Consider the following 21,079-nt stretch of genomic DNA (forward strand, 5'->3'; position numbering starts at 1 on the left):
GATGTCCCCACATACACACCACACACAGTATGATGTCCCCACATACACACCACACACAGTATGATGTCCCCACATACACACCACGCACAGTATGATGTCCCCACATACACACCACACACACAGTATGATGTCCCCACATACACACCACGCACAGTATGATGTCCCCACATACACACCACACACAGTATGATGTCCCCACATACACACCACACACAGTATGATGTCCCCACATACACACCACACACAGTATGAAGCCCCCACATACACACCACACACAGTATGATGTCCCCACATACACACAACACACACAGTATGATGTCCCCACATACACACCACACACAGTATGATGTCCCCACATACACACCACACACAGTATGATGTCCCCACATACACACCACACACACAGTGTGATGTCCCCACATACACACCACACACACAGTGTGATGTCCCCACATACACACCACACACACAGTATGATGTCCCCACATACACACCACACACAGTATGATGTCCCCACATACACACCACACACACAGTGTGATGTCCCCACATACACACCACACACACAGTGTGATGTCCCCACATACACACCACACACAGTATGATGTCCTCACATACACACCACACACAGTATGATGTCCCCACATACATACTACACACAGTATGATGTCCCCACATACACACCACACACAGTATGATGTCCCCACATACACACCACACACACAGTATTATGTCCCCACATACACACCACACACACAGTATGATGTCCCCACATACACACCACACACACAGTATGATGTCCCCACATACACACCACACACACAGTATGATGTCCCCACATACACACCACACACAGTATGATGTCCCCACATACACACCACACACACAGCACAGTATGATGTCCCCACATACACACCACACACGCAGTATGATGTCCCCACATACACACCACACACGCAGTATGATGTCCCCACATACACACCACGCACAGTATGATGTCCCCACATACACACCACACACAGTATGATGTCCACACATACACACCACACACAGTATGATGTCCCCACATACACACCACACACACAGTATGATGTCCCCACATACACACCACACACGCAGTATGATGTCCCCACATACACACCACACACGCAGTATGATGTCCCCACATACACACCACACACAGTATGATGTCCCCACATACACACCACACACAGTATGATGTCCTGATGTCCCCACATACACACCACACACAGTATGATGTCCCCACATACACACCACACACAGTATGATGTCCCCACATACACACCACACACAGTATGAAGCCCCCACATACACACCACACACAGTATGAAGCCCCCACATACACACCACACACACAGTATGATGTCCCCACATACACACCACACACAGTATGAAGCCCCCACATACACACCACACACAGTATGAAGCCCCCACATACACACCACACACAGTATGAAGCCCCCACATACACACCACACACACAGTATGATGTCCCCACATACACACCACACACACAGTATGATGTCCCCACATACACACCACACACAGTATGATGTCCCCACATACACACCACACACAGTATGATGTCCCCACATACACACCACACACAGTATGAAGCCCCCACATACACACCACACACAGTATGATGTCCCCACATACACACCACACACAGTATGATGTCCCCACATACACACCACACACACACTTTCCTGTCACATCACTGATCCTGGATTATTGCATGTCCTGCCAGTCATGTGACATTCTTGAAGGTCCTGACAAGATGTTCAGGCTCCAGCTAAGCAGAATGGTGAAGCCATGCCCTGTCGGCTCCCTGCTGCACCATCACATTCAGGGGTGTCTGTTTCCTGAGGACACAGATGCAGTTGAAGTTGAGACATACCCCTGACCCCTCAGGACACTGGGACAGCTCCCCACATTTGGGGTTGTCCTGCTGGATGCGGGATGGTTGGGAGCTGTGCAGTAGTTGCTGGATGATACATCTGCTGCCTTTTTACATGCCTGGTGAGGTGCAAAAACTGTTTAAAACCTTTAAAAAACATATTAATTTTATTTCATTAGAGACGGAATCTCGACGCCATTTAAGTTAGTAAGTAGCCGGAATGTGATCACAATTGTTTTCATTAATATAGTTTTGTAACCTTTAAAGTGAAATGGTTTCCATGTTCGCGTAGCCCCAGCTAAGGGCAGTATAGAGTAGTGACAAACAGCTGATTCTGGTTCTCGGCCTCCATGTTGGAGGCTTCATCAGGAGCCTCCATTGTAGATTCTGTCAAAAAGGATGGAAGCAGTAGTGCAGCATGCCAGGTGGCAAACCTGACGAACCCCATCATGGTCATGTCATGGACATTATTTACATTTTACTGTCTCTAGAACCTGACATAGACATAACTAACAATGCAGATGGAAGCCCACCCTCGATTATTTCTAGCGGCAGCACAAGTTGAGCTTATTGGTGCATATTGGTGTAACTGAGCTGCGGCTTTCATGGCCCACCTGTCACTGATATACAGTATATTGATTTATTTTACTCACTTATATAGTGCCATTAATTCCACAGTGCTGTACAGATATCATCATCACTGTCCCCATTGGGGCTCACAATCTACATTCCCTATCAGTATTAGGAGTGTGGGTGGAAACCAGAGAACCCGGAGGAAACCCACCCAAACTCGGGGAGAACATATGAACTCCTTGCAGATGTTGTACTTGGTGTGATTTGAACCCAGGACCGCAGCGCTGCAAGGCTAGAGTGCTAACCACTGAGCCAGCATGTGCTAACCACTGAGCCACCATACTGTGCTAACCACTGAGCCACCGTGTTGCCCATAGAGAGAAAGCTGTCAATTAGCAGTGTGTGACATGCAAGGTGTGGGAAAGACTAAGTGCAACACGAAGGGAAGAGGGGAAGGGACCGCAGACAATAGGGAAAGGGGAGTGGAGACCCCTAGACAGATCTAATAACACCCTGCCTACCCTACTGTCCTACCTATATTGGTTCCACACCAATCGCCGAGCATGACCCTAAACCCTGTATATACTTAGAGCTAGGCCCCAGATAAGGAGGGGGAGGGGTGAGCACTGGTCAGGCCCCACTACAAACTAAAGACAACAAGGTACACAAACAAAGGGGATTAACTTAGCTTGAGCAGACACCAGAGGAGTAACGCCAACTGTCCTCCCAAGGGCACCAGAGAAGAAGCTAGCCGACTGCTATAGCGCCAAGATTTGGGCCGTGCCACTTCCAACCAAAAAACACACAACATACAGAAACATTCTTACAGTTTCATAGTTTGTAAGGTTGAAGGTTCACATAATTCCATTGAGTTCAAGCTATAGTCTAACATGCTGATCCAGAAAAAGGCAAAAACTCCATGGGGCAGATAGTAGTAGGTTCATATTAGGGGAAAAAATCCTTTCTGACTTCATTCAGCAATCAGACAGTCTCTCTGGATCTACGTCCCATCACAGAATCCAGTGCCCATAACCTGTAATATATTTATCAAGAAAGGCGTCCAGACCCTCCTTTTACTTTTGCAGTGAATCAACCATTATAACATCATGTAGCAGAAAGTTTCACAGTCTCACTGCTCTTACAGTAAAGAATCCACAGTCTCACTGCTCTTACTGTAAAGAATCCATAGTCTCACTGCTCTTACAGTAAAGAATCCATAGTCTCACTGATATAACAATATAGAATCCACAGTCTCACTGATCTAACAGTAAAGAATCCACAGTCTCACTGATCTAACAGTATAGAATCCATACTCTCACTGCTTTTACAGTAAAGAATTCATAGTCTCACTGATCTAACAGTATAGAATCCATAGTCTCACTGCTCTAACAGTAAAAAATCCATAATCTCACTGCTCTTACAGTAAAGAATCCACAGTCTCACTGCTCTTACTGTAAAGAATCCACAGTCTTACTGCTCTTACTGTAAAGAATCCACAGTCTTACTGATCTAACAGTATAAAATCCACAGTCTCACTGATCTAACAGTAAAGAATCCATAGTCTCACTGCTCTTACAGTATAGAATCCAGTCTCACTGCTCTTACAGTATAGAATCCACAGTCTCACTGCTCTTACTGTAAAGAATCCACAGCCTCACTGCTCTTACAGTAAAACATCCATAGTATCACTGCTCTTACAGTAAAAAATCCATAGTCTCACTGCTCGTACAGTAAAGAATCCATAGTCTCACTGCTCTTACAGTATAGAATCCAGAGTCTCACTGCTCTTACAGTAAAGAATCCATAATCTCACTGCTCTAACAGTATAGAACCCACAGTCTCACTGCTCTTACTGTAAAGAATCCAGTCTCACTGATCTAACAGTATAGAATCCATAGTCTCACTGCTCTTACAGTATAGAATCCACAGTCTCACTGCTCCTACAGTAAAGAATCCATAGTCTCACTGCTCTAACAATATAGAATCCAGAGTCTCACTGCTCTTACTGTAAAGAATCCACAATCTCACTGCTCTTACTGTAAAGAATCCACAGTCTCACTGCTCTTACTGTAAAGAATCCACAGTCTCACTGCTCTTACAGTAAAGAATCCAGAATTTCACTGCTCTTACAGTAAAGAATCCACAGTCTCACTGCTCTTACTGTAAAGAATCCACAGTCTCACTGCTCTAACAGTAAAGAATCCACAGTCTCACTGATCTAACAGTAAAGAATTCATAGTATCACTGTTCCAACAGTATAGAATCCATAGTCTCACTGCTCTCACAGTAAAGAATCCACAGTCTCACTGCTCTTACAGTAAAGAATCCACAGTCTCACTGCTCTAACAGTAAAAAATCCATAGTCTCACTGCTCTTACAGTAAAGAATCCATAATCTCACTGCTCTAACAGTATAGAATCCACAGTCTCACTGCTCTTACAGTATAGAATCCATAATCTCACTGCTCTAACAGTATAGAATCCACAGTCTCACTGCTCTTACAGTAAAGAATCCACAGTCTCACTGCTCTTACAGTAAAGAATCCACAGTCTCACTGCTCTAACAGTATAGAATCCATACTCTCACTGCTTTTACAGTAAAGAATTCATAGTCTCACTGCTCTAACAGTAAAAAATCCATAATCTCACTGCTCTTACAGTAAAGAATCCACAGTCTTACTGATCTAACAGTATAAAATCCACAGTCTCACTGATCTAACAGTAAAGAATCCATAGTCTCACTGCTCTTACAGTATAGAATCCAGTCTCACTGCTCTTACAGTATAGAATCCACAGTCTCACTGCTCTTACTGTAAAGAATCCACAGCCTCACTGCTCTTACAGTAAAAAATCCATAGTATCACTGCTCTTACAGTAAAAAATCCATAGTCTCACTGCTCGTACAGTAAAGAATCCATAGTCTCACTGCTCTTACAGTATAGAATCCAGAGTCTCACTGCTCTTACAGTAAAGAATCCATAATCTCACTGCTCTAACAGTATAGAACCCACAGTCTCACTGCTCTTACTGTAAAGAATCCAGTCTCACTGATCTAACAGTATAGAATCCATAGTCTCGCTGCTCTTACAGTATAGAATCCACAGTCTCACTGCTCCTACAGTAAAGAATCCATAGTCTCACTGCTCTAACAATATAGAATCCAGAGTCTCACTGCTCTTACTGTAAAGAATCCACAATCTCACTGCTCTTACTGTAAAGAATCCACAGTCTCACTGCTCTTACTGTAAAGAATCCACAGTCTCACTGCTCTTACAGTAAAGAATCCAGAATTTCACTGCTCTTACAGTAAATAATCCACAGTCTCACTGCTCTTACTGTAAAGAATCCACAGTCTCACTGCTCTAACAGTAAAGAATCCACAGTCTCACTGCTCTAACAGTAAAGAATTCATAGTATCACTGTTCCAACAGTATAGAATCCATAGTCTCACTGCTCTCACAGTAAAGAATCCACAGTCTCACTGCTCTTACAGTAAAGAATCCACAGTCTCACTGCTCTAACAGTAAAAAATCCATAGTCTCACTGCTCTTACAGTAAAGAATCCATAATCTCACTGCTCTAACAGTATAGAATCCACAGTCTCACTGCTCTAACAATATAGAATCCACAGTCTCGCTGCTCTAACAGTATAGAATCCACAGTCTCACTGCTCTTACAGTATAGAATCCACAGTCTCACTGCTCTTACAGTAAAGAATCCACAGTCTCACTGCTCTAACAGTATAGAATCCACAGTCTCACTGCTCTTACAGTAAAGAATCCATAATCTCACTGCTCTAACAGTATAGAATCCATAGTCTCACTGCTCTTACAGTAAAGAATCCATAATCTCACTGCTCTAACAGTATAGAATCCACAGTCTCACTGCTCTAACAATATAGAATCCATAATCTCACTGCTCTAACAGTATAGAATCCACAGTCTCGCTGCTCTAACAGTATAGAATCCACAGTCTCACTGCTCTAACAATATAGAATCCACAGTCTCACTGCTCTAACAGTATAGAATCCACAGTCTCACTGCTCTAACAGTATAGAATCCACAGTCTCACTGCTCTTACAGTATAGAATCCACAGTCTCACTGCTCTAACAGTATAGAATCCATAATCTCACTGCTCTTACAGTAAAGAATAAGAAAAGTATCTGATTCTTGAAAACAGAAGCACTTGACTGTATCTTGACAAAGCCCTGAAGTCACCATGAAATCCCCACTGTATGGCAGACCCTCACTGTCCTGCAGCAGTGCCCGACCTCTAATGCTGCACGTGAGGCTGAAGAGACATGGAACCTGCACAGCGGCGGCTGAGTTACAGGGGGAAACTCTTCCATAAAATATTTAGCTTGTATGTGTTTGTTGTTTCTGTGTAAAAGTTACTAAATAAAGATAAATATGACATTAATGCACGACAGGATGAGGTGTGATATGGACCCCAATACAAAATCTGCAAGCCGGCCCCACCTACAATGTGCCACTATGCCTCCTCTTCACCTTCTTTAGCTGTTCCCTCTGATACCTGCTGTCAATTATTTATTTTCAATCAGACGACATAATAATAATAATAATAATAATAGCATTTTATTACATTTCAGGGGATAGAAGTAGAATTAGCACTGTCTCTATTTTTCCTACCAGAGCAAGAAGTGAGAAACTAAAAACTCAATTTGGGTTTATTATTTCAAGCCCAAAAGCATAAAGCGCTGACAGGAGAAGCAGAAAGAAAGCCCGGAGTGGACAGTACCAGTAACGCCAGAGGTTCTGCTGCGCCCCGAGACCACTGCGCTTATCATGGATATATCATCATCACATTAATTCTCACACCAGTCTGCACAGAACTATGGGGCAGGGGCTGCGCATTAGGGGCCGTGTTACATTTTATCATTTAGACACAAAGAATCCAGAAGATGATGATGAGGAGTGAGATGCAACCAGCGGTGCCGTGTATCCATCACATGCAATCCTAAGCACAGCCACAATCCGCATCCGGCTCCCGGGATGAGATTGGTAATTACATGGTTAATGATGTCTGGAAGTTATAAGAAGTGAGATTCGAATCCAGGGAGGCTACATAACGAACCCTGGACCTTCAGATGTGGAACTGATGGAGATAGATGAGATGACGCTCAGTGATTAATAATGAATAGAAAATCAATGTTTACCTGCGGATTCTTGTGTTATTTGCTCTTTGTAGAATATGAGAACAGTGAGATGTAAGATTCCCAGAGACATTAATCAGGCGTAGAAGTAGTGCGACGACGCGGAGATGGTGCACGGGAAACAGGAGTCTGAGGTCCTGAATAAACTTGCTTTGTGTCTTTATGGACTGCACATGTCTGATCCAACCAATACATTCAGTGTCTTGTGTTCTAGGCTTTCCGCCAGAAAATCTGGAAGGAAGGGCAGTATTATATCAAATATTTCTGTACTTGTTAGAGAAGATACAGATATGGGAGCTGCTTAGTAGGAAAACAATCACATCCTTTTTTCCAGAAATTAAGAACATAAAAAAAAAAATTAAGCCCAATTAAGAATACTGAACTATTACGTGCATTGGCAATAGCTACGACTGCAGATAACAGACATTTTATTTTATTTAAGGGAACTTGTCAGGTGAATCATGCTGCACAATTGCAGGCAGTTTGGATCAGAGTCCGGCTGCCCAAACTGTGGCGCCCTGCTGCGCGTTGGTGCCACAGTACCCAAAAGGGTACATGGATGGACTTCTCCACAAGAGGCCCTCACACATTCACACACCTCCACCTTACCACCTCAGACCAGCAGAGGGAGCCCGTTAGGGATATATATAGGGAGGGTGGAGCCAGGCAGCTCAATTCAGTTGTAGTTTAGTCTTTAGTCAGACAGAGAGAGTTGAGAGCGTGCTGACGCTCAGAGAGCAGCGAAGAGGCAGCACGCTGGCTGTCGTGCTTAGGCGAGCCAAGGCCTACAGCACGTGTGAGGGCCTTGAGTGTGGCCAAAGGCAAGAGGAGAAGGAAGAAGTAGCGAGGAGGCAGAGGAGCATACCAGGCTCACCCCGAGATATATACCGGACACCGGGTCCGCGCCTACGGGGACCCTTTATACCCAGTAGGGACCACCGGTTTACCAAACACTGACTACAGTACCAGGGCTAGGAGTCACGGAGGCCCCAGCGTCCAGGGAGAGTGATCTCCAAAAGAAGGCCCTACCACGAGGTCAGCAGGTGCAAGGAGAGAAACAGTAACCAAGCTAGGCCTAGTTCCAGGCAGGCCAGAGGCTTAGCGAGTGAAGCCAAGGATCAGGAGGCCCTATACCCGCTCACTGGGGAGAGTCCAAAAGTGCGCCCTTCGCCCGGAGTACCCTGGACCGTGCCTGCATCATCACCAGTAAAGGTACTGAAGCTTACCCCCGTGTGAGTGTCCGTCTTACCTCCGGGACCGTCCTGCCGTCTCTCCCCAGCATCCACCATCTACCACTACACTGCCCTGAGGCCCGCAACACTTGTGGGGAGCCGCTCCATCACAAGCTGCCCTAACATCTGCCTCAGAGGACTGCTCCGCAGCGGCGGCTCCCTTTAGCCGCATACCACGACTGCTTTTGATTGACCGCCCTGGGTCACGAACCGGGCCAGCCACCGTGATATTCCCCCCATACCGGCATCCATAAGAGGCCCGGCTGCCGAGTACCCCACGGCCCAGGGGGCGCGTCAAAACCGCAGGCAGTATGGATCAGAGTCCGGCTGCACAATCGAAGGCAGTATGGATCAGAGTCCGGCTGCACAATAGCAGGCAGTATGGATCGGAGCCCGGCTGCACAATCGCAGGCAGTATGGATCAGAGCCCGGCAGCACAATCGCAGGCAGTATGGATCAGAGTCCGGCTGCACAATCGCAGGCAGTATGGATCAGAGCCCGGCAGCACAATCGCAGGCAGTATGGATCGGAGCCCGGCAGCACAATCGCAGGCAGTATGGATTGGAGCCCTGCTGCACAATCGCAAGCAGTATGGATCAGAGCCCGGCAGCATAATAGCAGGCAGTATGGATCGGAGCCCGGCTGCACAATCGCAGGAAGTATGGATCAGAGCTGGGCAGCACAATCGCAGGCAGTATGGATCAGAGTCCGGCTGCACAATTGTAGGCAGTATGGATCAGAGCCCGGCAGCACAATCGCAGGCAGTATGGATCGGAGCCCGGCAGCACAATCGCAGGCAGTATGGATCGGAGTCCGGCTGCACAATCGCAGGCAGTATGGATCAGAGCCCGGCAGCACAATCGCAGGCAGTATGGATCGGAGCCCGGCTGCACAATCGCAGGCAGTATGGATCGGAGCCCGGCAGCACAATCACAGGCAGTATGGATCGGAGTCCGGCTGCACAATCGCATGCAGTATGGATCAGAGCCCAGCAGCACAATCGCAGGCAGTATGGATCAGAGCCCGGCAGCACAATCGCAGGCAGTATGGATCGGAGCCCGGCTGCACAATCGCAGGCAGTATGGATCGGAGCCCGGCAGCACAATCGCAGGCAGTATGGATCGGAGTCCGGCTGCACAATCGCAGGCAGTATGGATCAGAGCCCGGCAGCACAATCGCAGGCAGTATGGATCGGAGCCCGGCTGCACAATCGCAGGCAGTATGGATCGGAGCCCGGCAGCACAATCGCAGGCAGTATGGATCGGAGTCCGGCTGCACAATCGCATGCAGTATGGATCAGAGCCCGGCAGCACAATCGCAGGCAGTATGGATCAGAGCCCGGCAGCACAATCGCAGGCAGTATGGATCAGAGTCCGGATGCACAATCGCATGCAGTATGGATCAGAGCCCGGCAGCACAATCGCAGGCAGTATGGATCAGAGCCCGGCAGCACAATCGCAGGCAGTATGGATCAGAGTCCGGATGCACAATCGCAGGCAGTATGGATCAGAGCCCGGCAGCACAATCGCAGGCAGTATGGATCAGAGCCCGGCAGCACAACCGCAGTCAGGTATATTATCCTCTGAAATGATAGTTTGAGGATCTGGACAGGGACCATAGCCAGAGGCCAGACTAGTCTTGCTCTGCCCCCAGCCGGATCATCCCAGAGCCGCTGTAACTGATTGACTGGTCACTATGCACACGAGGGAGACACCTGTCAATCACGTGCCGCAGTGCTTGGAGTAACTTGGAGGCAGAGCAGGACTCTTCTCGTCTTTGGCTGGATCTTCAAAATATACTTTCTCTGAAATGCTGGAACGTTTTTATGACATGTGCTGTTATAACATACCGTCCCCCCTTTTTGGGTATTTCATTATTTTTTGTACATAACATTGATTTGCCTGATATATGTGGTTACCACAGGTTTATGTTTTTTTTTAAAAGAATACCTAAAATATTTTTTTTCTATGGTTTTATTTGTATTTTATGATTTCTCCCACAATTGTTGTGATTTTAATAACTGTTTAGAATTACAATGTTAATCATATATAACATTACTTTCCTTCATGTCTGGTGTATTTGGTCCTATGCAGTCAGTCGTGTCTGCCCTTGCTGTAGCCCGGTCCTCTCCATACTGTAGCCCAGTCCTCGCCATACTGTAGCCCAGTCCTCGCCATACTGTAGCCCAGTCCTCGCCATACTGTAGCCCCGTCCTCTCCATACTGTAGCCCAGTCCTCTCCATACTGTAGCCCAGTCCTCTCCATACTGTAGCCCAGTCCTCGCCATACTGTAGCCCCGTCCTCTCCATACTGTAGCCCCGTCCTCTCCATACTGTAGCCCCGTCCTCTCCATACTGTAGCCCGGTCCTCTCCATACTGTAGCCCAGTCCTCGCCATACTGTAGCCCAGTCCTCGCCATACTGTAGCCCAGTCCTCTCCATACTGTAGCCCCGTCCTCTCCATACTGTAGCCCAGTCCTCGCCATACTGTAGCCCCGTCCTCTCCATACTGTAGCCCCGTCCTCTCCATACTGTAGCCCAGTCCTCTCCATACTGTAGCCCGGTCCTCTCCATACTGTAGCCCAGTCCTCTCCATACTGTAGCCCGGTCCTCTCCATACTGTAGCCCAGTCCTCTCCATGCTGTAGCCCAGTCCTCGCCATACTGTAGCCCAGTCCTCTCCATACTGTAGCCCAGTCCTCTCCATGCTGTAGCCCAGTCCTCTCCATACTGTAGCCCAGTCCTCTCCATACTGTAGCCCAGTCCTCGCCATACTGTAGCCCAGTCCTCTCCATACTGTAGCCCGGTCCTCTCCATACTGTAGCCCAGTCCTCTCCATACTGTAGCCCAGTCCTCTCCATACTGTAGCCCAGTCCTCGCCATACTGTAGCCCAGTCCTCTCCATACTGTAGCCCAGTCCTCTCCATACTGTAGCCCAGTCCTCGCCATACTGTAGCCCTGTCCTCGCCATACTGTAGCCCAGTCCTCTCCATACTGTAGCCCAGTCCTCGCCATACTGTAGCCCAGTCCTCGCCATACTGTAGCCCAGTCCTCTCCATACTGTAGCCCCGTCCTCTCCATACTGTAGCCCAGTCCTCTCCATACTGTAGCTCAGTCCTCGCCATACTGTAGCCCAGTCCTCTCCATACTGTAGCCCAGTCCTCTCCATACTGTAGCCCAGTCCTCTCCATACTGTAGCCCAGTCCTCGCCATACTGTAGCCCAGTCCTCTCCATACTGTAGCCCCGTCCTCTCCATACTGTAGCCCAGTCCTCTCCATACTGTAGCCCAGTCCTCGCCATACTGTAGCCCAGTCCTCGCCATACTGTAGCCCTGTCCTCGCCATACTGTAGCCCAGTCCTCTCCATACTGTAGCCCAGTCCTCGCCATACTGTAGCCCTGTCCTCGCCATACTGTAGCCCAGTCCTCTCCATACTGTAGCCCAGTCCTCGCCATACTGTAGCCCAGTCCTCGCCATACTGTAGCCCAGTCCTCTCCATACTGTAGCTCAGTCCTCGCCATACTGTAGCCCAGTCCTCTCCATACTGTAGCCCAGTCCTTTCCATACTGTAGCCCAGTCCTCGCCATACTGTAGCCCGGTCCTCTCCATACTGTAGCCCAGTCCTCTCCATGCTGTAGCCCAGTCCTCTCCATACTGTAGCCCAGTCCTCTCCATACTGTAGCCCAGTCCTCGCCATACTGTAGCCCAGTCCTCTCCATACTGTAGCCCAGTCCTCGCCATACTGTAGCCCAGTCCTCTCCATACTGTAGCCCAGTCCTCTCCATACTGTAGCCCAGTCCTCTCCATACTGTAGCCCAGTCCTCGCCATACTGTAGCCCGGTCCTCTCCATACTGTAGCCCAGTCCTCTCCATGCTGTAGCCCAGTCCTCGCCATACTGTAGCCCAGTCATCTCCATACTGTAGCCCAGTCCTCTCCATACTGTAGCCCAGTCCTCTCCATACTGTAGCCCAGTCCTCTCCATACTGTAGCCCAGTCCTCGCCATACTGTAGCCCGGTCCTCTCCATACTGTAGCCCAGTCCTCTCCATACTGTAGCCCAGTCCTCGCCATACTGTAGCCCGGTCCTCTCCATACTGTAGCCCAGTCCTCTCCATGCTGTAGCCCAGTCCTCTCCATACTGTAGCCCAGTCCTCTCCATACTGTAGCCCAGTCCTCTCCATACTGTAGCCCAGTCCTCGCCATACTGTAGCCCAGTCCTCGCCATACTGTAGCCCTGTCCTCGCCATACTGTAGCCCAGTCCTCTCCATACTGTAGCCCAGTCCTCGCCATACTGTAGCCCTGTCCTCGCCATACTGTAGCCCAGTCCTCTCCATACTGTAGCCCAGTCCTCGCCATACTGTAGCCCAGTCCTCGCCATACTGTAGCCCAGTCCTCTCCATACTGTAGCTCAGTCCTCGCCATACTGTAGCCCAGTCCTCTCCATACTGTAGCCCAGTCCTCTCCATACTGTAGCCCAGTCCTCGCCATACTGTAGCCCAGTCCTCGCCATACTGTAGCCCAGTCCTCTCCATACTGTAGCCCAGTCCTCTCCATACTGTAGCTCAGCCCTCGCCATACTGTAGCCCAGTCCTCTCCATACTGTAGCCCAGTCCTCGCCATACTGTAGCCCTGTCCTCGCCATACTGTAGCCCAGTCCTCGCCATACTGTAGCCCAGTCCTCTCCATACTGTAGCCCAGTCCTCTCCATACTGTAGCCCAGTCCTCTCCATACTGTAGCCCAGTCCTCGCCATACTGTAGCCCCGTCCTCTCCATACTGTAGCCCCGTCCTCTCCATACTGTAGCCCCGTCCTCTCCATACTGTAGCCCGGTCCTCTCCATACTATAGCCCAGTCCTCGCCATACTGTAGCCCAGTCCTCGCCATACTGTAGCCCAGTCCTCTCCATACTGTAGCCCAGTCCTCTCCATACTGTAGCCCCGTCCTCTCCATACTGTAGCCCAGTCCTCGCCATACTGTAGCCCCGTCCTCTCCATACTGTAGCCCCGTCCTCTCCATACTGTAGCCCCGTCCTCTCCATACTGTAGCCCAGTCCTCTCCATACTGTAGCCCGGTCCTCTCCATACTGTAGCCCAGTCCTCTCCATACTGTAGCCCGGTCCTCTCCATACTGTAGCCCAGTCCTCTCCATGCTGTAGCCCAGTCCTCGCCATACTGTAGCCCAGTCCTCTCCATACTGTAGCCCAGTCCTCTCCATGCTGTAGCCCAGTCCTCTCCATACTGTAGCCCAGTCCTCTCCATACTGTAGCCCAGTCCTCGCCATACTGTAGCCCAGTCCTCTCCATACTGTAGCCCGGTCCTCTCCATACTGTAGCCCAGTCCTCTCCATACTGTAGCCCAGTCCTCTCCATACTGTAGCCCAATCCTCGCCATACTGTAGCCCAGTCCTCTCCATACTGTAGCCCAGTCCTCTCCATACTGTAGCCCAGTCCTCGCCATACTGTAGCCCTGTCCTCGCCATACTGTAGCCCAGTCCTCTCCATACTGTAGCCCAGTCCTCGCCATACTGTAGCCCAGTCCTCGCCATACTGTAGCCCAGTCCTCTCCATACTGTAGCCCCGTCCTCTCCATACTGTAGCCCAGTCCTCTCCATACTGTAGCTCAGTCCTCGCCATACTGTAGCCCAGTCCTCTCCATACTGTAGCCCAGTCCTCTCCATACTGTAGCCCAGTCCTCTCCATACTGTAGCCCAGTCCTCGCCATACTGTAGCCCAGTCCTCTCCATACTGTAGCCCCGTCCTCTCCATACTGTAGCCCAGTCCTCTCCATACTGTAGCCCAGTCCTCGCCATACTGTAGCCCAGTCCTCGCAATACTGTAGCCCTGTCCTCGCCATACTGTAGCCCAGTCCTCTCCATACTGTAGCCCAGTCCTCGCCATACTGTAGCCCTGTCCTCGCCATACTGTAGCCCAGTCCTCTCCATACTGTAGCCCAGTCCTCGCCATACTGTAGCCCAGTCCTCGCCATACTGTAGCCCAGTCCTCTCCATACTGTAGCTCAGTCCTCGCCATACTGTAGCCCAGTCCTCTCCATACTGTAGCCCAGTCCTCTCCATACTGTAGCCCAGTCCTCGCCATACTGTAGCCCGGTCCTCTCCATACTGTAGCCCAGTCCTCTCCATGCTGTAGCCCAGTCCTCTCCATACTGTAGCCCAGTCCTCTCCATACTGTAGCCCAGTCCTCGCCATACTGTAGCCCAGTCCTCTCCATACTGTAGCCCAGTCCTCGCCATACTGTAGCCCAGTCCTCTCCATACTGTAGCCCAGTCCTCTCCATACTGTAGCCCAGTCCTCGCCATACTGTAGCCCGGTCCTCTCCATACTGTAGCCCAGTCCTCTCCATGCTGTAGCCCAGTCCTCGCCATACTGTAGCCCAGTCATCTCCATACTGTAGCCCAGTCCTCTCCATACTGTAGCCCAGTCCTCTCCATACTGTAGCCCAGTCCTCGCCATACTGTAGCCCGGTCCTCTCCATACTGTATCCCAGTCCTCTCCATACTGTAGCCCAGTCCTCGCCATACTGTAGCCCGGTCCTCTCCATACTGTAGCCCAGTCCTCTCCATGCTGTAGCCCAGTCCTCTCCATACTGTAGCCCAGTCCTCTCCATACTGTAGCCCAGTCCTCTCCATACTGTAGCCCAGTCCTCGCCATACTGTAGCCCAGTCCTCGCCATACTGTAGCCCAGTCCTCGCCATACTGTAGCCCTGTCCTCGCCATACTGTAGCCCAGTCCTCTCCATACTGTAGCCCAGTCCTCGCCATACTGTAGCCCTGTCCTCGCCATACTGTAGCCCAGTCCTCTCCATACTGTAGCCCAGTCCTCGCCATACTGTAGCCCAGTCCTCGCCATACTGTAGCCCAGTCCTCTCCATACTGTAGCTCAGTCCTCGCCATACTGTAGCCCAGTCCTCTCCATACTGTAGCCCAGTCCTCTCCATACTGTAGCCCAGTCCTCGCCATACTGTAGCCCAGTCCTCGCCATACTGTAGCCCAGTCCTCTCCATACTGTAGCCCAGTCCTCTCCATACTGTAGCTCAGCCCTCGCCATACTGTAGCCCAGTCCTCTCCATACTGTAGCCCAGTCCTCGCCATACTGTAGCCCTGTCCTCGCCATACTGTAGCCCAGTCCTCGCCATACTGTAGCCCAGTCCTCTCCATACTGTAGCCCAGTCCTCTCCATACTGTAGCCCACTGCTCTCCACACTGTAGCCCAGTCCTCTCCATACTGTAGCCCTGTCCTCGCCACACTGTAGCCCTGTCCTCGCCACACTGTAGCCCAGTCCTCTCCATACTGTAGCTCAGTCCTCTCCATACTGTAGCCCAGTCATCGCCATACTGTAGCCCAGTCTTCTCCATACTGTAGCCCAGTCATCGCCATACTGTAGCCCAGTCCTCGCCATACTGTAGCCCTGTCCTCTCCATACTGTAGCCCGGTCCTCTCCATACTGTAGCCCGGTCCTCGCCATACTGTAGCCCGGTCCACGCCATACCGTAGCCCGGTCCTCGCCATACCGTAGCCCAGTCCTCGCCATACTGTAGCCCTGTCCTCGCCATACTGTAGACCTGTCCTCTCCATACTGTAGCCCGGTCCTCTCCATACTGTAGCCCGGTCCTCTCCATACTGTAGCCCGGTCCTCTCCATACTGTAGCCCAGTCCTCGCCATACTGTAGCCCAGTCCTCGCCATACTGTACCCCAGTCCTCTCCATACAGTAGCCCAGTCCTCTCCATACTGTAGCCCGGTCCTCTCCATACTGTAGCCCGGTCCTCTCCATACTGTAGCCCAGTCCTCTCCATACTGTAGCCCAGTCATCGCCATGCTGTAGCCCAGTCATCGCCATGCTGTAGCCCAGTCCTCTCCATGCTGTAGCCCAGTCATCTCCATGCTGTAGCCCGGTCCTCGCCATGCTGTAGCCCGGTCCTCTCCATACTGTTGCCCGGTCCTCTCCATACTGTTGCCCGGTCCTCTCCATACTGTAGCCCGGTCCTCTCCATACTGTAGCCCAGTCCTCTCCATATTGTAGCCCAGTCATCGCCATACTGTAACCCAGTCCTCGCCATACTGTAGCCCAGTCCTCGCCATACTGTAGCACAGTCCTCTCCATACTGTAGCCCAGTCCTCTCCATACTGTAGCCCAGTCATCGCCATACTGCAGCCCAGTCATCGCCATACTGTAGCCCAGTCTTCTCCATACTGTAGCCCAGTCTTCTCCATACTGTAGCCCAGTCCTCTCCATACTGTAGCCCAGTCCTCGCCATACTGTAGCTCAGTCCTCGCCATACTGTAGCCCAGTCCTCACCATACTGTAGCCCAGTCCTCACCATACTGTAGCCCAGTCCTCTCCATACTGTAGCCCAGTCCTCTCCATACTGTAGCCCAGTCCTCGCCACACTGTAGCCCTGTCCTCGCCACACTGTAGCCCAGTCCTCTCCACACTGTAGCCCAGTCCTCGCCATACTGTAGCCCAGTCCTCGCCATACTGTAGCCCAGTCCTCGCCATACTGTAGCCCAGTCCTCGCCATACTGTAGCTCAGTCCTCTCTTTACTGTAGCCCAGTCCTTGCCATACTGTAGCTCAGTCCTCTCCATACTGTAGCCCAGTCCTCTCCATTCTGTAGCCCAGTCCTCTCCATACTGTAGCCCTGTCCTCGCCATACTGTAGCCCAGTCCTCGCCATACTGTAGCCCAGTCCTCTCCATACTGTAGCCCGGTCCTCTCCATACTGTAGCCCGGTCCTCTCCATACTGTAGCCCGGTCCTCTCCATACTGTAGCCCGGTCCTCGCCATACTGTAGCCCGGTCCTCGCCATACTGTAGCCCGGTCCTCTCCATACTGTAGCCCGGTCCTCTCCATGCTGTAGCCCGGTCCTCTCCATGCTGTAGCCCGGTCCTCGCCATGCTGTAGCCCGGTCCTCGCCATGCTGTAGCCCAGTCCTCTCCATGCTGTAGCCCTGTCCTCTCCATGCTGTAGCCCGGTCCTCTCCATACTGTAGCCCGGTCCTCGCCATACTGTAGCCCGGTCCTCGCCATACTGTAGCCCTGTCCTCGCCATACTGTAGCCCAGTCCTCGCCATACTGTAGCCCAGTCCTCTCCATACTGTAGCCCAGTCCTCTCCATACTGTAGCCCAGTCCTCGCCATACTGTAGCCCAGTCCTCTCCATACTGTAGCCCAGTCCTCGCCATACTGTACCCCAGTCCTCTCCATACTGTAGCCCAGTCCTCGCCATACTGTACCCCAGTCCTCTCCATACTGTAGCCCAGTCCTCGCCATACTGTAGCCCAGTCCTCGCCATACTGTAGCCCAGTCCTCGCCATACTGTAGCTCAGTCCTCGCCATACTGTAGCCCAGTCCTCTCCATACTGTAGCCCTGTCCTCGCCATACTGTAGCCCAGTCCTCTCCATACTGTAGCCCAGTCCTCTCCATAATGTAGCCCAGTCCTCTCCATACTGTAGCCCAGTCCTCTCCATACTGTAGCCCAGTCCTCGCCATACTGTAGCCCAGTCCTCTCCATACTGTAGCCCCGTCCTCTCCATACTGTAGCCCAGTCCTCTCCATACTGTAGCCCAGTCCTCGCCATACTGTAGCCCAGTCCTCGCCATACTGTAGCCCAGTCCTTTCCATACTGTAGCCCAGTCCTCTCCATACTGTAGCCCAGTCCTCGCCATACTGTAGCTCAGTCCTCGCCATACTGTAGCCCAGTCCTCTCCATACTGTAGCCCAGTCCTCTCCATACTGTAGCCCAGTTCTCGTGATACTGTAGCCCAGTCCTCGCCATACTGTAGCCCTGTCCTCGCCATACTGTAGCCCAGTCCTCGCCATACTGTAGCCCAGTCCTCTCCATACTGTAGCCCAGTCCTCTCCATACTGTAGCCCACTGTTCTCCACACTGTAGCCCAGTCCTCTCCATACTGTAGCCCTGTCCTCGCCACACTGTAGCCCTGTCCTCGCCACACTGTAGCCCAGTCCTCTCCATACTGTAGCTCAGTCCTCTCCATACTGTAGCCCAGTCATCGCCATACTGTAGCCCAGTCTTCTCCATACTGTAGCCCAGTCCTCGCCATACTGTAGCCCAGTCCTCGCCATACTGTAGCCCTGTCCTCTCCATACTGTAGCCCGGTCCTCTACATACTGTAGCCCAGTCCTCGCCATACTGTAGCCCTGTCCTCGCCATACTGTAGCCCGGTCCTCTCCATACTGTAGCCCAGTCCTCGCCATACTGTAGCCCAGTCCTCGCCATACTGTAGCCCAGTCCTCGCCATACTGTAGCCCGGTCCTCGCCATACTGTAGCCCGGTCCTCTCCATACTGTAGCCCAGTCCTCGCCATACTGTAGCCCAGTCCTCGCCATACTGTAGCCCAGTCCTCGCCATACTGTAGCCCTGTCCTCTCCATACTGTAGCCCGGTCCTCTCCATACTGTAGCCCGGTCCTCTCCATACTGTAGCCCGGTCCTCTCCATACTGTAGCCCGGTCCTCGCCATACTGTAGCCCGGTCCACGCCATACTGTAGCCCGGTCCTCGCCATACTGTAGCTCGGTCCTCTCCATACTGTAGCCCAGTCATCGCCATACTGTAGCCCAGTCATCGACATACTGTAGCCCAGTCATCGCCATGCTGTAGCCCAGTCCTCTCCATGCTGTAGCCCGGTCCTCGCCATGCTGTAGCCCGGTCCTCTCCATGCTGTAGCCCGGTCCTCTCCATGCTGTAGCCCGGTCCTCTCCATACTGTAGCCCGGTCCTCTCCATGCTGTAGCCCGGTCCTCTCCATGCTGTAGCCCAGTCCTCGCCATACTGTAGCACAGTCCTCTCCATACTGTAGCCCAGTCCTCTCCATACTGTAGCCCAGTCATCGCCATACTGTTGCCCGGTCCTCGCCATACTGTAGCCCGGTCCACGCCATACTGTAGCCCGGTCCACGCCATACTGTAGCCCGGTCCTCTCCATACTGTAGCCCGGTCCTCGCCATACTGTAGCCCGGTCCTCTCCATACTGTAGCCCAGTCCTCTCCATACTGTAGCCCAGTCCTCGCCATACTGTAGTCCAGTCATCGCCATACTGTAGCCCAGTCCTCGCCATACTGTAGCCCAGTCCTCGCCATACTGTAGCCCAGTCCTCTCCATACTGTAGCCCAGTCCTCTCCATACTGTAGCCCAGTCCTCGCCATACTGTAGCCCAGTCCTCTCCATACTGTAGCCCAGTCCTCTCCATACTGTAGCCCAGTCCTCGCCATACTGTAGCCCAGTCCTCGCCATACTGTAGCCCCGTCCTCTCCATACTGTAGCCCAGTCCTCTCCATACTGTAGCCCAGTCCTCTCCATACTGTAGCCCAGTCCTCTCCATACTGTAGCCCAGTCCTCGCCATACTGTAGCCCCGTCCTCTCCATACTGTAGCCCCGTCCTCTCCATACTGTAGCCCCGTCCTCTCCATACTGTAGCCCGGTCCTCTCCATACTGTAGCCCAGTCCTCGCCATACTGTAGCCCAGTCCTCGCCATACTGTAGCCCAGTCCTCTCCATACTGTAGCCCCGTCCTCTCCATACTGTAGCCCAGTCCTCGCCATACTGTAGCCCCGTCCTCTCCATACTGTAGCCCCGTCCTCTCCATACTGTAGCCCCGTCCTCTCCATACTGTAGCCCAGTCCTCTCCATACTGTAGCCCGGTCCTCTCCATACTGTAGCCCAGTCCTCTCCATACTGTAGCCCGGTCCTCTCCATACTGTAGCCCAGTCCTCTCCATGCTGTAGCCCAGTCCTCGCCATACTGTAGCCCAGTCCTCTCCATACTGTAGCCCAGTCCTCTCCATGCTGTAGCCCAGTCCTCTCCATACTGTAGCCCAGTCCTCTCCATACTGTAGCCCAGTCCTCGCCATACTGTAGCCCAGTCCTCTCCATACTGTAGCCCGGTCCTCTCCATACTGTAGCCCAGTCCTCTCCATACTGTAGCCCAGTCCTCTCCATACTGTAGCCCAGTCCTCGCCATACTGTAGCCCAGTCCTCTCCATACTGTAGCCCAGTCCTCTCCATACTGTAGCCCAGTCCTCGCCATACTGTAGCCCTGTCCTCGCCATACTGTAGCCCAGTCCTCTCCATACTGTAGCCCAGTCCTCGCCATACTGTAGCCCAGTCCTCGCCATACTGTAGCCCAGTCCTCTCCATACTGTAGCCCCGTCC

At 51.7% G+C, this 21,079-nt stretch overlaps 1 protein-coding gene across 2 annotated transcripts in view; it reads right to left on the reverse strand.

Annotated features, from left to right (window-relative positions):
• The window catches only part of NHSL2 (NHS like 2), a 521,573-nt gene that overhangs the window by 414,079 nt on the left and 86,415 nt on the right, over nucleotides 1-21,079 (reverse strand). The window contains exon 1 of one of the 2 annotated variants that reach the window (XM_073639616.1): nucleotides 7,671-7,755. The exons of the other annotated variant lie outside the window; for it this stretch is intronic. Coding sequence (XP_073495717.1) covers nucleotides 7,671-7,740 — 70 coding nt within the window. The 5' untranslated portion in view covers nucleotides 7,741-7,755. Of the gene's footprint in view, nucleotides 1-7,670; nucleotides 7,756-21,079 lie in introns of those variants that run through there. 2 annotated transcript variants of the gene reach the window in all.

This window comes from Phyllobates terribilis, unplaced genomic scaffold (genome assembly GCF_046119375.1).
Source record: "Phyllobates terribilis strain yellow unplaced genomic scaffold, ASM4611937v1 Scaffold_7__3_contigs__length_470593459, whole genome shotgun sequence".
Taxonomy (NCBI): Eukaryota; Metazoa; Chordata; class Amphibia; order Anura; family Dendrobatidae; genus Phyllobates; species Phyllobates terribilis.